Source organism: Amblyraja radiata, chromosome 4 (assembly GCF_010909765.2).
Source record: "Amblyraja radiata isolate CabotCenter1 chromosome 4, sAmbRad1.1.pri, whole genome shotgun sequence".
NCBI classification, from domain to species: Eukaryota; Metazoa; Chordata; class Chondrichthyes; order Rajiformes; family Rajidae; genus Amblyraja; species Amblyraja radiata.
The window spans coordinates 97,859,231-97,883,641 of NC_045959.1; the positions used below are offsets into that span (position 1 = coordinate 97,859,231).

Consider the following 24,411-nt stretch of genomic DNA (forward strand, 5'->3'; position numbering starts at 1 on the left):
TAACACTGACTGCTCTCAAGACAAATCCAGTGACTGCTCCAAGTTCCTCAGTCCTCCTGTCTTTCTCCATGGTAAAAACAGAGGAGAAATACTTATTGAAGACCTTGCCCATCTCCTGTGGCTGCATGCAGAGTTGACCACTTTGATTCCCCAGAGGTCCCTCTCTCTCTCTCTCTCACTGGTTGCCCTTTTTTTCTCTTTATGTAAAATCTTTCACCTTAATTCTATCTGCCAGAGCTATCTCCTGTCCCCTTTTTTCCCTTCAGATTTTGTTTCTAAGCTTGCTTCTTAGTTCCTGAAATTCTTCCAGGGCTACATTTGATCCCAGCTTCCTACACCTGTCCCTTGCGCCCTTCTTACTCTTGACCAAAGCCTCAATTTATCCACCTTAATGCTATTTGAGCAGCCCAACACCACCTCCTTTTTAATTTCAAACTGCCCTTGCACATTATTATTCTCCACCATGCCCTCCATGTTCTTCACCTTGGTGAAAACAGATGCAAAGTACTATTTCGCCACCTTGTTTACATCCCAAGACTCCAAGCACAAATTCCCTCCTTTAGCCTTGAGCGGTCCTAATCTTTCTCTGGTTACTTGTAGGTATAAGAAGCTTTGGGATTTTCTTCAGACCAACCTTAAACCAACATTGTTCCTTGAAAGTGGCATCACAGGTAGATAGGGTGGTCAGGAGGGATTTTGGCACATTGGCCTTCATCAGTCAGAGTACAGAGTATAGAAGTTGAGATGTTATTTTACAGTGCGCAAGCCGATGGTGAGGCCACGTTCGGACTATCCTCAAGGCATCTTTATTAACTGTCCCAAGTTCCCTATCCTTCATGTTTTTCACTACGGTAGAAACAGATGTGAAATATTCATTGTGGACCATGCCCATCTCCTCCACACATAGATGTAGAAACATGGAACTGCAGATGGTGGTTTACAAAAAAGGACACAAAGTGCTGGAGTAACTGGTGGGTCAGGCAGCATCTCTGGCGAACATAGATAGGTGACGTTTTACATCGGGATGTCTGTCTGAAAGGTCCCAACCTGAAAAGTCACCTATCCATGTTCTCCAGAGATGCTGCCTGACCCACTGGGTTAATCTGGCATTTTGTGTCCACACATGGATGACCACTTTGGTTTCTGAGTGGACCTATTTTCTCTTAATTATTCTCTTCCCCATAATGTATTTACAAATTATTTTTGGATTCTCCTTATTTTTATCTGCCAGGAGTATCTTCTGCCCCCTTGTGATTGATTTAAGAATGCACAGGAATAATGAAAAAAAATCCTTTCAATCCTTAATAGCTATAAACTATCATTCTCTTTCTTCAGTATACTGAACAAATGAACCTTCACAGCCGAATAACATAAAATTCAGTCCATGCATTACCCTCTTGGTGATGAACTGTCTCACATTGCCGACACTGCAATCCATCCTTATATCATCATCCAATTTGGTTGTATTGCCCTTGTCACCTTCACCCAAGTCGCTGATTTAGACTGCGAATGACTGGGACCCCAGTACCAATTTCTGTAACATCCCACCAACTGCAGCATCCCAAACCCAAAATGTCCCATTTATTTATACCATCTACTGTGCATGAACCGGTCCTTAATCCATTCCAAGTTGCATGGGAATCAAGAGTTTTAAGGACCTGTCGCACTTGCCGATTTTTTCGGCGACTGCCGGCATCATTGGCTAACGTATCAGGTCACCGAAAAATACGCGCGTGATGACGTATGACGCGGCAGTGACGCAGCGTGATGACGTATGATGCGGCGTGATGAAGTATGACGCGCGGTGTTTTTTTGTCGCCACTGGAGTTTGAAATGTTCAATATCTTTTGATGACACTGATATGACGCCGGCAAAATCGCCAAGTGGGACAGGCCCTTTAATTTAGTTTAAGAATTTAAGAAAGATTGCATGGAAAAGAATGGGAACTATAGACCAGTGAGTATAATGGCTGTGGTAGGAAAGTTACGAGAGAGTATTCTGAGGGATAGAATATATAAACATTTGGATACAAGGGACCGATTCGGGTGAGTCAGCATGGTTTTGTACGTGATAGATAATGTCTCACGAATTTGATTGAGTTTTTTGGGGAGGTAACTAAAAAGATTGATGCGGGCAAAGCTGTAGACGTCAGAAAGCCGTTTGATAAATTTTGCTTGGCCGGCTGCTCTAGAAGGTTAGATCGCATGGGACCCAGGGAGAGTTAGCCGACTGGATAGATAACTGGCTTCATGGAAGGAAGCAGTAGGTGATGGTGGAACGTTGTTTTTCAGACCGAAGGTCTATGTGGACTTGTGGGATTCCTCAAGGATCAGCGCTGGGCCCACCGCTGTTTGTTGTTTATATTAACGATCGAGATGAGCGTGTACAAGGCATGATTAGCAAGTTTGCAGATGGCATGAAAGTGGGTGGCATCGTAGATAGTGAAGAAAGTTAACAACAATTTCAACATGACCGTGATCAGTTGGGCAGGTGGGCTGAGGAATAGTTAATAGAGTTTCATACAGATAAGTGCACTGTGTTGCATTTTGCAGGGTCAAACTACGGCAGGACCTTCACAGTGAATAGCAGAACTAGTGTCAGTGTTGCAGAGCAGAGGGATCTAGGAGTGCAGGTTCATAGTTACCTGAAAGTGGCATCATAGATGGACAGTGTGGTCAAGAAAGCTTTTGGCACATTGGGCTTCATCAGTCAGCGTATTGGTGAGACCACATTTGGAGTATTTTTGTTCAGTTTTGGTCATCCTGTTATATGAAACATGTTGTTAAGCTGGAAAGGGTGCAGAGCGGATTCACGAAGATGTTACCAGGACTCAAGAGCCTAGCTACATGGAAAGGTTGAGCAGGCTAGGACTTTATTTCTTGGAGCGCAGGAGTATGACGGGTGATCTTATAGAGTTGTCCAAGATCATGAGAGGATTAGATAGGGTAAATGTCCGGAGTCTTTTACCCAGAGTAGAGGAATCAGGAGCCAGAGGTTATACTGTAGGTTTAAGGTGAGGGGGAAATGGAACAAGTTTCCAAAGTTGTAATGGTAGTTGATGGGAGGTACTATCACAATGTTTAAAATACATTTAGACAGATACATGGATAGGATATGTTTAGAAGGATGTAGGCTAATGCAGGCAGGTGGGACTAGTGTAGATGACGCATGTTGGTCGGCCTTGGCAAGATGGGACGAAGGGCCTGTTTCCACGCTATATGACTCTCTCTATAACTATCTCTTGACAGCAACTTATCAAAAGTGTTCCCAAAGTCCAAACACAAATGATCAAGTGTTCTGCTCTTTACAACCTCAAAAATTCTAACAGACATCACACATGACTTCACATTCAAAAATCTCTGTCCAGAATACCAAGCGGGGCTGACATTTCTTACTGGTCACTAATTGCTCTTGATAAAGTAATGAATAGTCACCTTCTTGAATCATTGTCATCTGAGAAGGAAAGGAAGGCCCTTCCTGGCAAATCAGGAAAGGAGATACAGGTTTCTTACGGAATAAACCACAGCAATAAATGCCCAACTCAGATTGTATCTCTTATAGGGAAAAATGCAAGTGATGTCCTTAATACTGGTGAAGATCATACATTTCAGAGGTGACAATAAACCCTTCACAGGTTCATTACAAATGTCACATGCCCAGCCATAACGTGCCAACACCAGGGGTGGGAGCAGGGGGAGGGGGAAATGGTCAGGTTCAGAGTTACCAGTACAATACAAATGTTATATTCCAGATTTAAAGACAACATTTAAACTCCTCAGACTCTCTGGTAAAAACTGTACTTGGGTTTCTGTAACATTATTGAGGTCACTGGGGGGGGGGGGGGGGGCATCACAACTCTATCAGCAACATTCCTCCATTGAGCTTGAGCACTATTGATCGGTGTCATTACTTTGTACTAAATGCAAAAAGTCTAAATCACACATAATAAAAATGTTTCAATGCCACCGAATCGTTCACTTTCCCTGGAACAACACAGTGCACACAACAGCATTATCGGTTTCTGCTGCATTTTAACATATTTGGTGCGCAATATTAATCCTGGTTTTTAACAGATAGGCAAACCCTCCCCGACTTACTTAAGGGTTACGTTCTATGAACCTTCACGGAAGACAGATATTGCGTAAATCAGAATTACCATGCCCTGCCAAAATAAGTCACTGAGATTATTAACCGTCTCAACGGTGCCCCCCTCACTATTGGGGCGCTTTCTGCAGCGCACGGCTTTCTGGGTAAGCACCTGCGCTATTGACGGCATGTTTCTGATGTAAACGAATGATCATACAGTGTTGTGGAAATTACACACTGCCTTCATTGCACTAGAGACTGAGTACAGAATTGTTAACACAAGTGTGAGTATACGCAAGTCGCCTATTGTGTAAATTGGGGAGTGTTTGTACTATTTCAGAAGAGGAGCTCTCAAAAATGGCGCATCAAGAACTGTACTGAAAAACATCACATAGCTTAATTATATTGTACATTTACAACACCATTTGTTATATTATTAAGAAATGCTAAAAAAAAAAATCATACCTGGTTATTTGGATCCCCAAGGAGATTGCATACATGTGGTACTATTTTGCTTAATGTCAATGACTGTGCTCCATAACTGGAAAAAAAATGTTTGCATTATTTTTGAGCAAATAACAAAGCAATTATTTAAATAAATCACAGAAAATAACCCCCACATGCCAGTCCAATAGCCAAATTACTGCAGAATGATTTAGAATTAAATATGTGATTTGGCAATAAATGTACAGTTCACTTTTGAATATGTGTCAGATTAACTAATTTAAAATTATTACATAATCCTCCAAGACTGAAGGGCCTGTCCCACTTAGGCGACTTTTTAGGCAAGTGCAGGAGACTCCGCGCTCGCCTCATGATCGCCACATGGTCGCCACATGTTCGCTGGTAGTCTCTGGTGAGTCTCCTTCATGGTCGCGAGGAGTTCCTGCATTCTGTGAATCAGTCGCGGCCTCAGTATGGTCGCCGCAAAATTTCAAACGTTGAAAATGTTTCTGCGACCAAAAATTGGTTGCCATGGAGAAAATCGATAAGCCTGTAGCCGTGGGTGCAGTTGTAGTGGGGTCGCCATGTAGTTATAGGTAGTCGAGGTAGTCGTAGGTAGTTTTAGTTAATCGACTTTGCTGACCGGGCATTTTCATTGGCTCATTGGGGGGAAAACGTAAGCACGAGTTTTCAGAACCAAGGATAACCGACCAGTAATGTTAAATGCCCGCCAAACTTCACAGCTGTGTATCTCTGGTTTATTAAAAGTTGTCTGGCTTCTTAAAAGTGTCTCCACTCCTTCTTCCCCCTTCTTCTCCCCCCCCCCTCCCTTTTAAAGGACACTGTGCTAGCCGTCTTAACCTTCCTGTTCATCGCGGTGTGTGTCTGTATCACCTTGGCTTTGCACCGTGTGAATTTCAGACAGCGCTCCCCCGCTTTCCCTGACCCCCGCCTTTGCGATGTGCATCTGTGCGTCTGTGTGGCTGTGTGTGTGTGTGTGTGTGTGTGTGTGTTCCACTCTGACAGTCGCCGTTCCAGTTCCCGGTTTTTCAGGCGAGTGCCGCGAACTTGACAGTCGCCGGCAGTCTGCTGAAAAATCGCCTAAGTGGGACAGGCCCTTGAAACTTTAAGGGAAGCAGTGAGAAAATCCTATACTCCAACATGGAGTATACGAACCTGAGGAAAACTTAAAGGTCAATTATTTGCTGTTCTCACTATGAAACATTTTGGTAGTAGGTATAAAGGCGTAGATTATTTTCTAAATGGGGAGAGAATCCAGAAATCGGAGGTGCTGGCGCAGGATTCTCAATAAGTTAATTTGCAAGTCGAATCAGTAGTGAGGAAGGCAAATGCAATGCCAGCCTTTATTTCAAGAGGGTTAGAATACAAAAACAGGGATATAATGCTGAGGCTCTATAAGGCACTGGTAAGGCTGCATTTGGAATATTGTGAGCAATATTGGGCACCATATCTGAGGAAGGATGTGCTGGCTCAGGAGAGGGTGCAGAGGAGGTCTACAAGAATGATCCCAGGAATTAATAGGTTAACATATGATGAGAGTTTGACAGCACTGGGCCTGTACTCACTGGAGTTTAGGACGAGGGGGGGATTTTATTGAAACTTACCGAATAATGAAAGGTTTGGATAGAGTGGATGTGGAGAGGATGTTTCCACTAGTGGGAGAGTCTGGGAATAGAGGTCATAGCCTCAAAATTAAAGGATGTTCCTTTAGGAAGGAGATGAGGAGGAATTTCTTTATTCAGTGTGGTGAATCTGTGGAATTCTTTGGCACAGAAGACTGTGGAGGCCTTCAATGGATATTTTTAAGGCAGAGATGGATAGATTCTTGATTAGTACGAGTGTCAGGGGTTATGGGGAGAAGGCAGGAGAATGGGGTTAGGAGAGAGAGAGATAGATCAGCCATGATTGAATGGCGGAGTAGACTTGATGGGGCGAATGGCCTAATTCTGCCCCATCACATGACCTTATGACCTAAGATGTGGTTAGTAGTGGTTTGAGGTGGCGAAACGTCAGAGGATTATGTGCTGTATGTGGTGGCTATTGGGGTGAAAGGTGAGGAACAGGGAAAACTCTGTCCCTGCTGTGACTGGGGTGAGGGGGAGCAAGAGCTAAACTGTGGGATATCGAGGAGACTCTTGTGAGGGCCTCTTCTACGATGGAAGAGGGGAATCCCCTTCCCTAAACAATGAGGACATCTCTTCTTGGGTACAGATATGCGGCATAGACAGAGGAATTGGGAGTAGGGGATAGAGTTTTTGCAAGAGGCAGGATGGGAAGACGTGTAGTCTAGATTGCTGTGAGATTCAGTAGGTTTATAATAGTTGTCAGTCGATAGTCTATCTCCTGTGATGGAGACAGTGAGATCAAAAGATGGGAGGGAGTTGTCGGAGTTGGTCCAAGTGAATTTGAGTACAGGATGGAAAGTGAAGTTAATGAAGTCCGTGAGTTCTGCATTGGCGCAGGAGCTAACCCCTATGCAGTCGTCAATTGTGGGATAGCGAGAGGGTGCAGAAAAAATGCACAGAAATATTGCCTGGACTGGAGAGCTTGAGTTACAAGGGAAGATTGGATAGGCTGGAACCATTTTCCACACAAGTTGGAGGCCAAGTTGTGACCCGAGATAATTTGAGAGAAATTATAAGGGGCATAACTGTCAGAGTCTTTTTCCCAGGATAGGGGAATATAGGTTTAAGGTAAGAGGGGCTGGTTTAAAGGGACCTAAGAGGCAAGTTTTTCATACAGAGGATTGTTGGTTATATGGATCAAAATGCCAGATGTCTTAGATGCATGTACAGTTACAATGTTTAAAAGACATTTGGACAGATGAATAGACAGGATAGAGGGAGATAAGCCAAACACTGGGCAAATGGAATTCACGTATATAGGCATGTTGGCTAGCATGAACAAATGAGGCCAAAATATTTGTTTCCATGCTTCATGACTATAATTTCACAAATACTTAAAAACATAAATTACACTGACTCGCCAATTATTTTAATTGAGAATATTTATTTAAAAGCAAACCATCATGAAAGGGAACTGATAATTGAGTATACATTTTTCTTGTGTACATTTCTCTCCCTGAAAATTTTCTTTGCTAACTTATAATTTAACTTTTGTGAAGAAAGTAGGTTATAATCCTTTTAAAAACATTATAAAATTGATTAAAGGTCAACATTTTTGGTTTCATGGATTTCATGGTAACTGAACAAAATAAGCAGAACAAACACTTACTTGGTGAGTGTGGTAATGAGACAAAGACAGACTCCATCGCGAGTTCGATAGTTCTTGTGTTTAAATGCTGATGTTAATCGTTCCCAAACATACTGAAAAGAAAGTTGACCACAATATTACACAAATCAGTGATTAGGTACAGAATCAATCTTATCCAGCCTCAATTGTAGACAGACCTCACAGCCTTAAGGGCCTGTCCCAATGTACGAGGTAATTCAAGACTTCTCCCGAGTATTCCCCTGATTCGAACTCGGAGAATGTCCATAGCGGGTCCGTAAGAGTTCGTGGATGTCTCGTACGAGTAAAAAGTAACAATTTTTTTCATCACAAGTATTTTTTTACACGTGGACATTTTTCACAGTGTCGAAAAAACGTCACGAGTTTACCAGATTTCCCGAGTACCTACCGTTACTCATACAAGCCACTCGCTACGAGACATCCACAAACTCCTACGGACCTGCTACGGACAATCTCCGAGTTCGAATCAGGGGATAACTCGGGAGAACTCTTGAATTACCTCGTACAGTGGGACAGGCCCTTTACTGTGTAGGAAGGAACTGCAGATGCTGGTTTAAACCGAATATAGACACAAAATCCTGGAGTAACTCAGCGGGACAGGCTAATTCCTTTCAAATTCAAAAGACTTGCGGGTTTCTAGGTAAATTGGTTGCTATAAATTGCCTCGAGTGCGTAGGGAGTGAATGTAAAACATAGAAGTAGTGTCAATGAATAATCGATGGTTGGTGTGGGCTCGGTGGGCAGAAGAGCCTTTTTCTTTGCTGTATATTTCAATCAATTCAATCAATCAGAACCACGTGTGACTCCTACACAGAGGGTTGGTGGTTGGTGTAAAGAAATTAGTAAAGCATGAACAATAGGGTTTAGGGAAACAAATACAGTCACTGCTGACATGTTTCCGATGATGTTCGTAAATGCCAACACTTTTAGTTTAGCTTTGAGATACAGCATGGAAACAGGGCGTATGGTTCACCGAGTCCATCAATCACCCGTACAATCCCACACACTAGGAGAAATTCATATAAGATAATTAACCTACAAACTTGTACGTCTTTGGAATGTGGAAGGAAACCAGAGCACCCTGCGAAAACTCACATGGTCACAGGGAGAACATACAAACCCCGTACAGATAGCATCAATAGTCAGGATCGAAACTGGGCCTCTCGAACTGTAAGACAGCAACTCTACTGCTGTGCCACTGTGCTGCCCTTATTTTATTTCAATCATATCATTGGTATTAATATGGACCCTCCCCTTACAAATATATAAAGCTACACATGTCATTGTAAGGGGGGAGACCATATGAATACCAATTTTACATGATTGAAATGAAATAGGCAATATGCACTGATTTTGTGGAAACAAAGAGATTAAATATCAAGAATTGATATTACCAGCTTGTTGGATAACCAACAAGCTGGTAATGTTTCTATTACTATCTCCAGCAAGTGTTGGCATTTACAGAAATAGCAGGATGGTGCACATGAATGCTGAAGGGATGGTATAGAAGAGACAGCTTGGTTCCAGGATACAAGAACACGCCTGGAAGATATTGGAGTTACACATGCTAGCGTAATTTCACCTCAACAGAATTGAATTATTTTCACTAGATTCACCAATACCAAGTGAAAAAAAATCTGGTAGAGGGAAAAGGAACTGGCAACAGAGAGAAAAAGTATGTGTACAAGGGTACTGATAGGGACAAACAGCCCGAGAATAAGAAATAAAATGTAAAATTAGTTGTTAACAAAGAATAAATAAAAGAACATCTAAGATAGCCTGGCATTGTAAAAACAGAAATGCTGAAGATACTCAGTAGATTAGGCAGCATCGATGGAGGGAATCATCTCTAATTTCAAGTAATTCCTGCATCTCTGGAGAACATGGACAGGTGAGTTTTCGTGTCGGGACCTTTCTTCAGTCCCGATCAGAAAGGTCATCAATCCATGTTCTCCAGAGATGCTGCCTGACCTGCTGAGTTACTCCAGCACTTCGTGTCCTTTTGTGTGAACCAGCATCTGCAGTTCCTTGTTTCAATACCAAAGATGCAGTCAGAGGGTTAAATTCACAAGAACAACAAAATGTTGTAGTGATCAGGGAGGATTCCCAATATCCCAAAATAAATGGAGGCATGTAGGATAATATAGAACTAGCGTGGCTGGGTGATAAGTGGTCGGCATGGACCTGGTAGGCCGAAAGGCCTGTTTCCCTGCTCTATCTCTGGACTAAACTACTAGAACTGTAGAACGTGCTGACTGTGGCCTAAAATACGTCAATTCTCGGTTTGTTTTTCATTGTGGCTCGAAAGGCACGTTTCTGTGCTGTACTGTTCTGCAGAAGTCCAAATGACTTGAAGGGAAAAATGAGAAAACTAAAGATAAAGCCAAAGTAACAGAATGATGGTGAAGAAAATAGAGCGCAAGAAAAGTTACATTATGTTCTAACTCTTGTACTCAATACAATATCCAATGAAGGCAAGCATGCCATGTAATTTCAAAAATATTCAACAAGAATTAAATGGGCGTTGCTGGTCAGGAGGCTAACTAGCTACTGTTAATTAACCCTAACATCAGCGTGGTCGGACAAATCAGTGGGGGAGATTTAATGAGCAGATGAGAAAGAATAGCTTGCAGGAAAGCAGAGGAATAGGACTGATGGTTCTGCTCTGAGAGCCTGCATTAACTCAATGGGCTAATTGGCCACCTATTATATAGGGAACAATAAAAGTTAGCAGATAAGATTGGGTCAATTGGCTCCTTATTACTTGCTAGAAACATAGAAAATAGGTGCAGGAGTAGGCCATTCGGCCCTTCGAGCCTGCACCGCCATTCAATATGATCATGGCTGATCATCCAACTCAGTATCCCGTACCTGCCTTCTCTCCATCCTTCAATAGAATCATTGGTGATCTTCATATCTGAACTTCACTTCACTTTGCTCTCCTGTCGCCAATATCCCTTGATTTCTTTAATATCTTAGAATTTTGCTATTTATTCTTTGGATATCCAACTGAGCCTCCTTGCATATATAATGATAAAGATTCACTACTCTCTTGTAGAAGCATGCTCTCATCTCAGTCTCAAAATAAGATTTCAGCCATTTTACACAGTGTACTCTTTCACCAAACAGTATAGTTAAGTGCCTGTCCCACTTTCACGACCTTTTTTTACTCGTGGACATTTTTCATCATGTTGAAAAAACGCCCCGACCTACTTGATGCCACTAGTACCTATGACTAGCATCACGGCCTAGTACGACCTACCTACGCCTTACCTACAACCTCTTAAGACCTCGTGACGACCATGCTGCGAGTATGAGTCAAGGGCAAATTCGGCAGAGGTCGTGAATTAGGTCGTGAAAGTGGGACAGGCTCTTTAGGAGAAGCTATCGTTGTATTTACCCTGCCACGCCTTTTATGAATTTTCTGCACTTCAGATCATCTATTTTCTTTCAAACTACAGAAAATATATAGATTCTGATAAATTTGCCAGCTCACGAACAAATCTGGTGAACCTTAGCTGGACTATCACCAGAAAATTGTTCCTCCAGATGCACGACCAAACCTGTAACTTGTACTGTATATTATATGCAGTTTCAGAAGAACACATTACAATTTGAGCAAGATGTTTCTTGCAGTGAAATCCACTTGCCATGAAAGAAAATACCATTGGCAATGGGAAACAGGGGTGAAGGATGTGCACCACAGAGAAAAAAAATCAATCAACGAAGTAAAACTATAAATGAGTCTCCTGTGAAACTGTAAAGAGCTAGGTTCCAAATTAAAATTCTTGACTTCAAAGGAAATAATACAAGGATACTTATGCAATTGCCAAGAGGTTTAACCTTGGTTCAAAATGTATAATGGCAGGGAGCGATTTCATTCTTAGTATTTCATCTCATCTTTTTCTGTGCAGAAAAGCTTGAAGGCTAGGGGGCTTGCGACAGTTCATGGAAATGTCTTCAGGACAGTCTGCACTATGGTCAAGGCTATTGCCAGGACTTGAGAGCCTGACCTAAAGGGAAAGGTTGGGCAGGCTAGCACTCTATTCCCTGCTGCTGAGGTTTATAAAATCTTAAGGTGAATGCACAGTGTATTTTATCCAGAGTAGGGGAATCAAGAACCAGAGGACATAGATTTAAGGTGAGAGATGAGGGGCAAGATTTAATAGGAATCCGAGGGGCAACTTTTTCAACTCCGAGCTCAGAGTATATGGAAAGGGCTGCCAGAGGAGGTAGTTAAGGCAGGTACTATAACAGCATTTAAATGATACTTGGACATGTATATGAATAGGAAAGGTTTAGGGAGATATGGGCCAAACGCAGGTAAATGGGACTAGTTTAGATGGGGACACCTTGGTCAGCATGAATTAATTGGGTCGAAGGGTCTATTTCCATGCTGTATGAAACAGTTGAAAATACTAAGGGAAAGAAGTAGCTATTTCACACACTAGTTAGGCCTGGTCATGCCCCAGTGAAGGAATAACACACCATTATCTTTTGGTCGAGGTGGTTTGGAGATGGGGAGGGGTGGTTGGGAGATGGGTGGAATGGTGGGAAATGACCAGCAATTGGTGAGGCTGCTTCATCAGTCCAATGTCCCAGGTTCAATCCTGATCTCTGTTGTTGTTGCATGTGTATGTTTCCCTCTGGGTGCTTGGTTTCCTCCCACATCATTGAGTGTGAGGATTGATTGGTCACTGTGGATTACCTCTGGTGTGTAGGCAGCTGATGGAACCTGGTGAGAGTTCACAGGAATGTGGGGAGAAGTTACAGGAATGGAATTGTTCTCGGAGTCAGTATAGATTTGATGGGCCAAAGCGACCTTTCACTATTTCCCAAGGAGATGTGACATAACATGGGCCGCGGAACTGGTGGGGGCTGCAGCCACTCCACTTTTTTTGGCGAGACATGCTTCATAACCAGAAATTATCCGGCCCGCAGGCGTATTTTTCTCTTCTTCTGAGGACCTCCGCCATCCAGAATCTCAGAACAAGCGCACAGTGAGCGCGGCAAAACCACGACCAGCCGCGGTGGAAGCTGACTGCCCCCCAAAAACCTCCCTCCCCTCCGCTCAACGGCCAATCACTGCGCGGTTCAGTCGAGATATGGGGCAGTGAACAAAGCGCTGTGATTAGCCGCCGAGCGGAATGGAGGGAGGGTCGGCTCCGAGAGAGAGGGGAAAGAGAGAGAGGGAGAGAGCGAGTGTCGGGGGAGGGGGGGAAGTGGGGGAGAGAAGGAGGGGGAGAGAGAGAGAGTTGGCCCCGAGAGGGTGACAGAGAGAGGGAGAGAGAGAGAGAGAGAGAGTTGGCCCCGAGAGGGAGGGGGAGAGAGAGAGAGGGGGGGGGGGGGGGGGAAAGGGGGATATTATACCCCAGGTTTTTGGAGATCGAGCAACAACAACAAATAATAATTGTGCCCCCCCCCCACCAAAAGTAACGATAATAAAGGAAACAGGCCATTGTTAGCTGTTGGCTAAATGAAAACAGGCTGCAGACAATGGGACTCAACAAGACGACTTTGAAACTAATACGACTACTTGGGTGGGGGAGGGACCGATAGAGAGGGTATGCCAGGGTTACTTGAAGTTAAATAAATCAATATTCATATCACTGGGTTGTAAGCTGCCCAAGGTGCTGTTCCTCCAATTTGCTTTTGGTCTCACTTTGACAATCGAGGAGGCGCAGTATACTATTTGGATTGGTACAAATCCCTTTACAGAGCTTGTGCATAATCATGGCAAATTTAATTGGGCACATTAAATAAACAAAATTAGCTTGGCGCAAGTTTACAGAATGCATGCTGGTAAGTATATTGAAACAATACTTCATAGAACTAATTACAAAACAAACCAACTCAGAATGAAGTAGAAATTATAGTTTAGAACATCAATAAAGAAAATAATGTTGATATGAAGGGTGCATTTGTTAAAGTACCATGGACATTTAGTTTGAACTGTTGTGCCAAATAATGGCAAAATAACTAATTTCAGATTCTCAAAATTGAACATCCCTTTGAGAAATAAAAGTTCCACAAGAAAAGTGAATCATCTTGGGAGATAGGATAAACGAGATTATTTGGAATGTTATTTAGATTAAGAACGCAAGTAAACAGGAGAGGTCGGCCACTCAACCCATCAAGCCTGCTAATGTTCAATATGATCATGACTGAAGTACTACAGGCATCTTCTCTTCTTGCTGTTTGTCCCAGTACAGTCAATTCCCTCACCTGTCAAAAACGTATCTACCCTCCTTCACAACCCCAAGGATCTATCCTCCATACCTCTCCAGATGTTAACTTACTACAGTTTAACACCCTCTGGGAGAGGTTCCTACAATCCTCAGTTTTAAGTGACTGCTCCCTTAATCTTGTCCCCTCATTTGAGATTTTCCCCACTGGTGGAAACATCTTGATTCATGCCCTGTCTCAAGATCTTTGACTTCAATAACGCTAGATCTTCTAGATACCAAAGAATATAAGCATCCAATTTATTTTGCCAGGGCAAACCTCTTAATTCAGGGGAGATAAACTGAACAGTACTCCAGAGGTAGCCTCAACTGTACCATCACTGTCCACAGAATTATAGAATTGTACAGCATAGAAAAAGGCCCATCTACCTACCATGTTCATGCTGACCTTTTTGCTCATCTGCGCTAATCCCATTTGCATGCAACGGGTCTGTTTCCTTCAATGCCATTTCTATTTAAATGTCTAAATGTTACTCAAGAACAGTGATGGTCTGTGACTCCACCTCATTCTCTGGCATTCCCTATAACATGTACATACCTCTTAACGCGAAGCTTCTTACAATAAAGCCCATTATGCATTTACCTACCGAACCACTTGCTGCACCTTCCCACTAGGTTTTTGCAATTTGTACACAAAAACCCCTTGATCCGTCTCTCTATCCTTCTCACATTTATAACACCCTTCTAAATATTGTCACCCCGCCCTCTGAGATTTATAGGCGAGCATGGGAGGACGAGCTGGGTGTACCCATTTCGAAAGATATATGGGAGGAAAGCCTACAATACATACACTACTATTCTTTAAATGCCAGGCATTGCCTGATACAATTTAAAGTATTGCCTAGGTTATACTACTCAAAGACCAAATTGAACAAGATCTTCCCAACTGTCTCTCTTCTCTGTGATAAATGTTACTTTCAAGAAGCCACCCTAACTCATTATTTTGTATCCTGTATAAAAATACAAAACTTCTGGACGGAAATATTCAATATTATTTCTAAAACACTTAAAACTCAATTGGAGCCAGATTCAAAACTAATAATATTAGGAATGTCAGAGGGCAGCCCTAATCTGACAATATCTCAAAGACGCTTCCTTGACTATGGTTTAATAATTGCGAAAAAACTTATACTTAAATTCTGGAAAAAGATAACAGTCCCCACAGAGAAGATGTGGATCACAGAAATGACCGAGACACTACATCTAGAAAAAATAAGGCTTGTCTTGACTGACAAACCAGATAAATTTTCGAAAATATGATCTCCTTTTATTGAATTTCTTCAACAACATAATGGTTGAACACAAATTCAAAACCTACGCTAGGGTCGGGTGAGCGGGCGTATGGAAGGGGATATATCTCCGCTTCTTTCACTCCTTCGTTAGTTCTGGGGTCTTTCTTTTTCTTTTTCGTGTTTTTCTTGAAATTCGTTTTCTTTTTCTTTTCTTCTTTCTTTCCCTTTTTTCCTTTTTATTTTTTTCCGATCTAGTTATTAGTTCATAAAATGTTAAAATTGAAGCAGTACGAAAATAGTACAACTGGTATGTCGATTATTTTCTCTTTGTACAATCGCTTCTAATAAAAATAAATTAAAAATAAATAAATAGATTCTTTATTGTTGATGAAAACAATAAGGTACATCTAAACTTCTTCCGACTCGTTACTATAATCTTCATCGAACTCCAGCTTATTGCTTTAAAGATTAGAAAACTCCTTGTGTCTCCGTTACATTTCGCATGGTCAAAGGGTGAACCTTCGCCATGCTGCTTACAAACTAAACTAACAACTAAGCTTCTGCGCAAGAAACTTAGCTCAAAACATGCTAAAAAATACATCGTAAATCCCACCCACAATATAACGGGCACTCTAAAATTTAATGACACATGCCATAATTAATGACACACAAAACAAGCCAAATGGCCACTACACTCATATTTTCACTGGAACACGCAATCCCACCTATTTTTGTGTCATCAGCACACTTAGATACCATACACTCTGTTCCCTCCTCCAGGAAATTGTTATAGAAATGATCCTTGGGACACTCTAGTTGCATCCTTCCAACCTGGAAAGGTATGTTTATTCCAACTCTGTGTGCTATGTAATAACACATCTTCAATCTGTTAACACACACCCTCCAATACAGTGAACACTTCCATCAAGTCCACCATCATTTTAAGTGGTAATTTATCACCGGGTGGCGCCACTGTTGTGGCAGCCTCGCCAACAGTCTGTGTGTCCTTTCTACTATTTGTATTATTTTACGTATGTTAAAAAAGTGTTTCAAAGTTTTTGTGGGGGGGGGGGGGGGGGGGGGGGGAAAACTTATCAGTCACTTATCTCGACGACGATGCGATTTTCTCCGTGTTGCATCTCCGTCACCCCCCCCCCCCCTTTGCGGCCTAACAACGTGGAGCGGTGCGGCCTTTCCTGGAGACCGGCCCAGAGCTTCAAGCTGCGGGTGCAGCGTGGACGTACCATTGCAGAGCAGGGGATAGCCAGACGAAGAGCACCTGACTGCGGTGCCTGTGGACTTTAACACCGTGAAGCCCGCGGTCTCCGTTAAGAAGTGGCCGACTTGGGGGCTCCATGCCGCAGAGTGTTCCAATCCGTCCCGAAGCCGGAGTTTCCATCATCCCGACGAGAGGGCTTGGACAACGGACCTTCGGCAACAGCAAGTGCCGAGGGTTGAAGGCCCCGACCACGGGTGAACAAAGAAGAGGATGACTGAACTTTATTGCCTTCCATCACAGTGAAGAATGTTAATTCCACTAGTTTGTTCCACTAGTTAATTCCACGGTGGATGCTTATGGTAAATTTATTTTATGTGTGTATTGTGTTCTTTTCACTGAATATGGCTGTATGGTAACTCAAATTTCACCGTACCTTAGTTGGTTAAGCGACGATGAACGAACTTTAAATGGCTTTCGGAAATCGAAATTAAGAGCTAAGAGTGTTTTGGTATTCTTACTAGCAGCAGCTCAACACACTACATTTACAAGGTCCTTCCAGTCGACTGCGTGTTACATCTTAAAGAAATGGAGAACATTTTCCAACACTATTTGCCATTCATGAAATCATGTTGACTTGGTTTGATTATGGTTTTGGTTTGACTTGACTTTTCTGAATGATTAACCATCTCTGCTTTATTTACTGAGCCCAGCATCTGGCCAACAATAGATATTAAATTAATTGACCTATAATTTTCTGTCCACCGTCTTCTCCCCTTCACCAATCCACTTGTATCCACTTGTTTTGAAAAAATGCAACCATGGGTCCCCCATGTCTGCACCCAGTTCCTATCCGGGTGTTGGATGCAGGTCAGGAATCATGGTGACTTGCCCGTCTTTAACCCTGTGAGTTTCTCTAACACATGATTGGAATTTTTATAAGATTTTCCACGCAAATTAAAACCAGCCCATATATTATCGTCCACAGCAAAGGCTGATGCAAAAATTGTTTTAACGTATTTTGTTGTGTGATATTAATTCCCCACTCTCTAGTGATCCCACATCACCACCCTCTTCCTTCTTTCTCCACAGAAATTTACAGTTGTACTGGTGGACAGTACAGAAGCAAGCCTTCGCCCACCATTGTTATAATATAACAATATTTAGCATGTCCATATACATGTATATTATTCAGTACATTCACACTAAAAATTATGGTATTCACAGTAATTATTAACACCCTAGTTACTGAGAGAGGTGCAATATATTGGCCAATCAAGGAATGATACGTATTCTTTTGGTATCTTGAATAATCTGCAACATTTAGTTCCCAGTCCTGGTCACCCTGCAAAGATATTGTTGTAATTTCTATGAGATCGTAATTGTATGTTACTATTGATGCCAACTTGATTAATTTATCTGTCCTCTGACGTTACAAATACGACAGGCAATCAGATAAAGACCCCTTAGCTTTGACATTTTGCCATTGACATTACTTTCTGCTGCTCATCTCTGTGTTGGGACCGCAGCTATTTATTATACATTAATGATTTAGATGAAGGGATTAAGATTAACTGTAACTGTAAGCAGGATGCTATGAGGATGCAGGGTGACTTGGACAGGTTGGGTGAGTGGGCAGATGCATGGCAGATGCAGTTTAATGTGGATAAATGTGAGGTTATCCACTTTGGTGGCAAGAACAGGAAGGCAGATTATTATCTGAATGGTGTCAAATTTGGAAAAGGGGAAGTGCAACGAGATCTGGGGGTCCTTGTTCGTCAGTCAATGAAAGTAAGTGTAAATACCTTAGTCTTACACAGGTTAAAGCACAAGCAACTTTATTGTCTAGTTCATCATCATGTAAGCAGTACATCACACGTTCAGTCTACTGCAGGTACTGAAGACAGTAGGCGAGTTCTTACACTATAAATCATGCATTTAGGTGTAGTTATAATTACTAAGCATTCTGATTGGCTAACATGCAATACCCAATCTACATCTCTCCTTGTAGAAATGAAAAAGCAACTAAGGCATTTTAAACGATAAAGCCGAGTGAATAATAATGGGGTTAAACAAAATCGCCGTATCTAATGGGTGACCTGCTAACCCGCCCGTCCTCATGCGGTAGGGGGCTGCCTCATCACCCTTTTTCTCCAAAAAGATGAGGGCTGGGGTAGGTACAACCGCGGGAGACTCAATGGAACTGTGGGGGGAGACTGCCGTGGGGGAGCCGGGGGTGGACCGACGCGGGGATCCCGGGGTGCTGGTTTCAACAGGGGACGCGGGGGCAGACCGACGCAGGGAGTGGGCGGACCTAGTAGCGGCAGGTGCTGGAATGGCTGCAACTCGAGCGGTGGGGCATCAGGACCCTGGGACGCTGGACGACGTTCCTTCACAGGAAGGAGATGTTGACGGTTGTGTCTGTAGAGGACACCATCGACTTCGACCAGGTAGGAGCGTGGTTCCTTGGAGGGGCCATGAATGTGTCCCAGTTTAGTATGTCCTTTATCTGTTTGCAGTCGCACCACTTGTCCTTGTATAAGTAGTTTGAGTGGCTTGCTGGTCTTGTCATAGAAACGCTTCTGCATGTCTCGATTAAACTGCAAACGCTTTTGTATCGTGGTGGGGGAGCGGACATTTGGCTGTAGCTGTTACTGGGAGACAGGCAGTGGTGAACGCGTCTGGCGAGACATTAGCCGCTGGGTTGGAGAGCCGAGAACGTTGTCCCTTGCAATATTTTGCAGGTTTAGCAGGTCCAGGTAGACGTCAGATTTAGCTAGATAGGGGCGCTCCATGAGTTGTTTTGCGCTCCGAACAGCATACTCGGCAAGTCCATTGGACTGTGGGTATTCTGGACTGCTGGTGACATGTTGGAAGTTCCACCGTTTAGCAAAGTCCTTAAACTTTTGGCTGGTGAATTGAGTTCCATTGTCAGTCTGAAGATGAACGGATACCCCATGCACGGAAAGGTGGATTTTCAGCTTTTGGATCACTGTTTCAGAAGTGATCGTTGGCAGGAAGTCAAGTTCGAACCAGTTGGAGTAGGAGTCCACTAAAACAAGGTAGTGTTTTCCGTGCCATTCGAAGATGTCGGCAGCCAGTGATGACCATGATAGGGAGGGCGCTGGCTGGGGTAAGAGGGGCTGCTTCTGCTGATGCGGTGACTGACTGTTGCAGATTGCGCACGATTCTGTTTTTTCACGTATGTACTTGGTCATCCCGGGCCAGTAGATCATATTCTGGGCTCGTTTTAGTGTGGCCCCCGTACCGGGGTGGCCTCCGTGGATTTTGTCGTAGTACTCGTTCCACAGAGTTGGGGGGATGACGGCCTTGTGACCCTTGATGATTATTCCGTCCTGTAGCACCAGCTCATCACAGACCAGGAAGTAGGGTCGTTTTTCGAACGGGGTGCTTGACTGCTTGTTTGGCCACCCGCCTCTTATGACGGATGTCAGCAGCTGTGAGGTTTTGTCTGCAGCTGTGTGTTCGGCAAGGCAGTGTAGGCAATCGGTGGGCACGAACGAGACCTTCAGGACTGAGAATTCAGCCTGTTCAAAGGGGCGGCGTTCGCTGGTGATGGCGCGGGGCTCTGGTGAGCGTATCTACAATGTGCATGTCTTTACCTTTCTTGTAGACTATGCGGAAGTCAAACCGTTGCAGCTGCATCATCATTCGCTGTAGTCCAGTAGGGGAGGCATGGATAGGCTTGCTCAGGATGGTGACCAATGGCTGGTGGTCGGCTTCGACCGTGAAGGTTTTGCCAAAAATAACGTCTTTGAATTTTGAACCGGCAAAAACAACGGCAAGCAGTTCCTTCTCGATCTGGGCATAGCGTTGTTCAGTTTCTGTCAAGGTGTGTGATGCGTAGGAGATAGGCATCACGTCGCCGTCAATGGCTGTTTGTAGGCAGGCTGTACCTAGTCCGTACTGGGATGCATCGCATGTGATAGTGACAGGCTGGTTGAGGTTGAAGTATGCCAGTGTGGGCGCGCTGGAGCTTTAAAGTCTCAAAGGCTCTTTGGTGCTGCGGGTACCAAGGCCATGCATTATCCTTGTGGGTCAGTTGTCATAGAGGGGCAGAAAGTTCACTGAAGTTGGGAATGAATTTACCCAGGTAGTTGACCATGCCGAGGAATCGCTGCAAACTGGAGACATCGGTTGGGACCAGCAGTTCGTTGATGGCTGCAGTCTTTAAAGGATCAGGTTTTAATCCGTTGCTGGTGAATACATGACCGACGTAGGTGACTTCGGGAACTCAGAATTTGCATTTCAAAGGGTTGAGTTTCAGGTTGATGTCTCTGGCACGGTTTAATATCTTTTTCAGGTTAGTATCATGCTCGGTCACATCACGGCACGGCCGTATACTAACATGTCGTCAACAATGATGGCACATGGATATTCTGCGAATTGTTGTTCCATGCCAAAAGGCATCCTTAAAAACCTGTAGCGGCCGAATGGTGTGGCAAAAGTTGGTTGGGCAGACGATGCTCGGTCCAGTGGAATTTGCCAGAAAGAGCTTTCGGCGTCGAGGACTGAGAACACCGTTTCATTGCCGATCTGTGCCGCTACGTCCTCAGTGGTTCTCATCGGATAGTGTTGGCGTTTAATTGCTGTATTTAAATCTTTGGCATTGATACAGATCCGTAACTCTTTCTTGTCTTTCTTGGTGGTTACGACCATGGTGGAGACCCAGTTGGAGGGTTCGCTGACCTCGGCAATGGCCTCGGCTCGTTAGTCAATGGAGATCATGCGCTTAAGTTCAGCGTGTATTCTCTCCCACATGCCATGGGGGACGAGGTGAGGTGCGCGAACTATCGGGGTGATTGCCTGATCAACAGTGATCTTGTATATCGTAGGCAACTTGCCAAGTTTGTCGTTGAACAAGTCTTTGTAATTCGATAGCATCTGCTGTGTCGGTTCCTCTGTCAAACAGTTTGTGGACAGCACGCCCGAAATAAACCAGCCCCTGGTCATGGCATGCATTGATGCCAAGCAGGGTTTCTGAGTTTGGTTGGACAATGTAAAAAATCAGGTTTTTAGTCTGCTCATTGACAGTGCATTTTAAATCAGCTTTACCGTAAGCATGTAGGGTGGAGGAGTCTTTTTTCATGAATTCGGTGGTTCTTATCTTGTTGAACTCTTTAAGTGACATTACGTTCACTCTGGCACCGGTGTCGACTTTGGTATTCAAAGCCTTCTTGTTTATTATCATGGTCACAGCAGGATCCATCAGCTTGCCTGGGGAGCGCAGGTTGAGGGAAAATACAGTTGAATCGGTGTCTGTGTTATCGGAATCATTCCCGTGGGAAGCATCGGCCTGTTCTTGGTAATCGGAATCAGATGGCTCTTGTTGAATCAGGTGCAGATTCGTCCTTGAGGCAGTGTTCCCACACGTTCGACAACATGTGGCAAAATTGTTACGTTTCTTGCACTTGTGACAAACTTTCCCATGGGCAACGCAGAGTAGAAATAGTTGCAGTTTGGGCATCTCGTGGCAGGCATATTTGGATCTTTGCGGGACACGCTTAAAATTTTCTGCAGAGTAGCTATATTTACATTATGTTGCTGGTGAAGACTGGTGGGGTCATAATCAGCCAGTGGGGCTACGGTTTCTGCCATTCGACACGCATGAATGGCTTGATCTAAAATCAGTTCAGCGTTCCGAAGCAGTTCAGCTCTTAGCTTGCGGTCGTTCATTCCTCCCACAATTTTATCATGCACGAGCTCGTTAGTCAACTCACCGTATACTCCTGTGTCGTAGATCGCTGATAAATCGTTCATCATCCTGTTGCTGTCGGGCAAAAAATCGTGTTCTCTCGAGTATACGGTTCGATGGCAGGTCGCACAGTTCTCTAAACTTCCTCAGTAGGACTGTCGGGTTGTCAATAGTTTCGGCTGGCACCAGTACCTGACCATTCGCGTCGAGGTGTGCTGGGGCGAATTCAAAGGTGTCCGCATGGAGCATTGCTTCCGGACCCGCTAGATGGAGCAGTAGCTATGCCTTCAGATTGTCGGGGTCGTTTCGGTGAACGATGCGGATATAGTGAGCGTAGTCTCGCTCAAACATTCGCCAGCACTAGGCTATGTCAGAATCAAACACAAGCAGACTTGGGTTTTGACACTTCATGCAGGTACAGCAGGCAGTGAAGAAATCTAATGGCATGCTGGCCTTCACAACAAGAGAAGTTAAGTATAGGAGCAAAGAGGTCCTTATACAGTTGAACAGGGCCCTGGTGAGACCACACCTGGAGTATGGTGTGCAGTTTTGGTCTCCTAATTTGAGGAGGACATTCTTGCTATTGAGGGAGTGCAGCGTCGGTTCATGAGGTTAATTCCAGGGATGGCGGAACTGTCATTTGTTGAAAGAATGGTGTGACTGGGCTTGGATACACTGGAATTTAGAAGGATGAGAGGAGATCCTATTGAAACATATAAGATTATTAAGGGATTAGACACGCTAGAGGCAGGAAACATGGTCCTGATGTTGGGGGAGTCCAGAACCAGGGGCCACAGTTTAAGAATAAGGGGTTGGCCATTTAGAACAGAGATGAAGAAAAACATTTTCACCCAGAGAGTTGTGAATCTGTGGAATTATCTGCCTCAGAAGGCAGTGGAGGCCAATTCTCTGGATGCTTTCAAGAGAGAGTTAGATAGAGCTCTTAAAGATAGCGGAGTCAAGGGATATGGGAAGAAGGCAGGAACGGGGTACTGATTGTGGATGATCAGCCATGATCACAGTGAATGGTGGTGCTGGCTCAAAGGGCCTAATGGCTTGATTTTATTTCCTCTTTCACAATCCTGTAGCCCCACTCTCTCATTTTCAATTATTAAACATCCCATCATTAGACCCCCAAAAGACTATTTGGCTAGAAGTCCAATGAAGATTTACAGAGGAGCAGTAAATAATTAAAAACAATTTGAAAGAGCAAATAACTTAGAAAACAATCATTGAAAACATAAGGTAGACAAAAGTACTGGAGAAACTCAGCGGGTGCAGCAGCATCTATGGAGTGAAGGAAAAAGGCAAAGTTTTGGGCCGAAACCCTTCTTCAGACTGATGTAGGGTGGGGGGAGGGGGGGGGGGGGGCGGGAAGAAAAGAGGAGGAGCCAGAGGGCTGAGGGAGAGCTGAGAATGGGAGGAGACAATTAGGGCTACCGGAAATTGGAGGTCAATGTTCATGCCACTGGGGTATAAACTGCCCAAGCGAAATATGAGGTGCTGCTCCTCCAATTTCCGGTGGTGCGCACTCTGGCCATGGAGGAGGCCCAGGACAGAAAGGTCGGATTCGGAATGGGAGGGGGAGTTGAAGTGCTGAGCCACCGGGAGATCAGGTTGGTTATTGCTGACCGAGCAGAGGCGTTCGGTGAAACGATCACCAAGCCTACGCTTGGTCTCACCGATGTAGATCAGCTGACATCTAGAGCAGCGGATGCAATAGATGAGGTTGGAGGAGGTGCAGGTGAACCTCTGTCGCACCTGGAATGACTGCTTGGGTCCCTGATCTCAGTCGAGGGGGGAGGTAAAGCAAGTGTAGCATTTCTTGAGGCTGCAAGGGAAAGTGCGGGTACGGGTGGGAAGGGAAGAATTGACCAGGGGGGAGCTGTCTTTGCGGAAAGCAGATGGGGGGGGGGGGGGGGGGGGAGATGGGAAGATGTGGCGAGTGGTGGGGTCACGTTGGAGGTGGCAAAAATGACGGAGTTGTATGTGGCGGCTAGTAGGGTGGAAGGTGAGGACTAGGGGTAAATGGCAGCGGCGCGGGCAAGAAAATGGCGGCGGTGCGGGCACATCGCGACGCCCCGTGTCTCCCAAGAATTCGCGAACTAGTGACAATTCTCCAACCTGTTTCAAGTCTGCTCACACGGAGCAGTCTCCTGGACTTCGGTTCCTGCGGCTGCACCAACTTTTTGGCCGAAC

General features: G+C 44.2%; 1 protein-coding gene across 24 annotated transcripts in view; it reads right to left on the reverse strand.

The window, feature by feature from the left end:
• The window catches only part of clasp2 (cytoplasmic linker associated protein 2), a 348,555-nt gene that overhangs the window by 286,920 nt on the left and 37,224 nt on the right, over positions 1-24,411 (reverse strand). For all 24 annotated transcript variants that reach the window (XM_033020019.1, XM_033020014.1, XM_033020023.1 and 21 more), the window contains exons 4-5: positions 7,786-7,877; positions 4,552-4,627 (exon numbers count right to left, since the gene is read on the reverse strand). In XM_033020019.1, the coding sequence (XP_032875910.1) occupies positions 4,552-4,627; positions 7,786-7,877 (168 nt within the window). The remainder of the gene's footprint in view (positions 1-4,551; positions 4,628-7,785; positions 7,878-24,411) is intronic.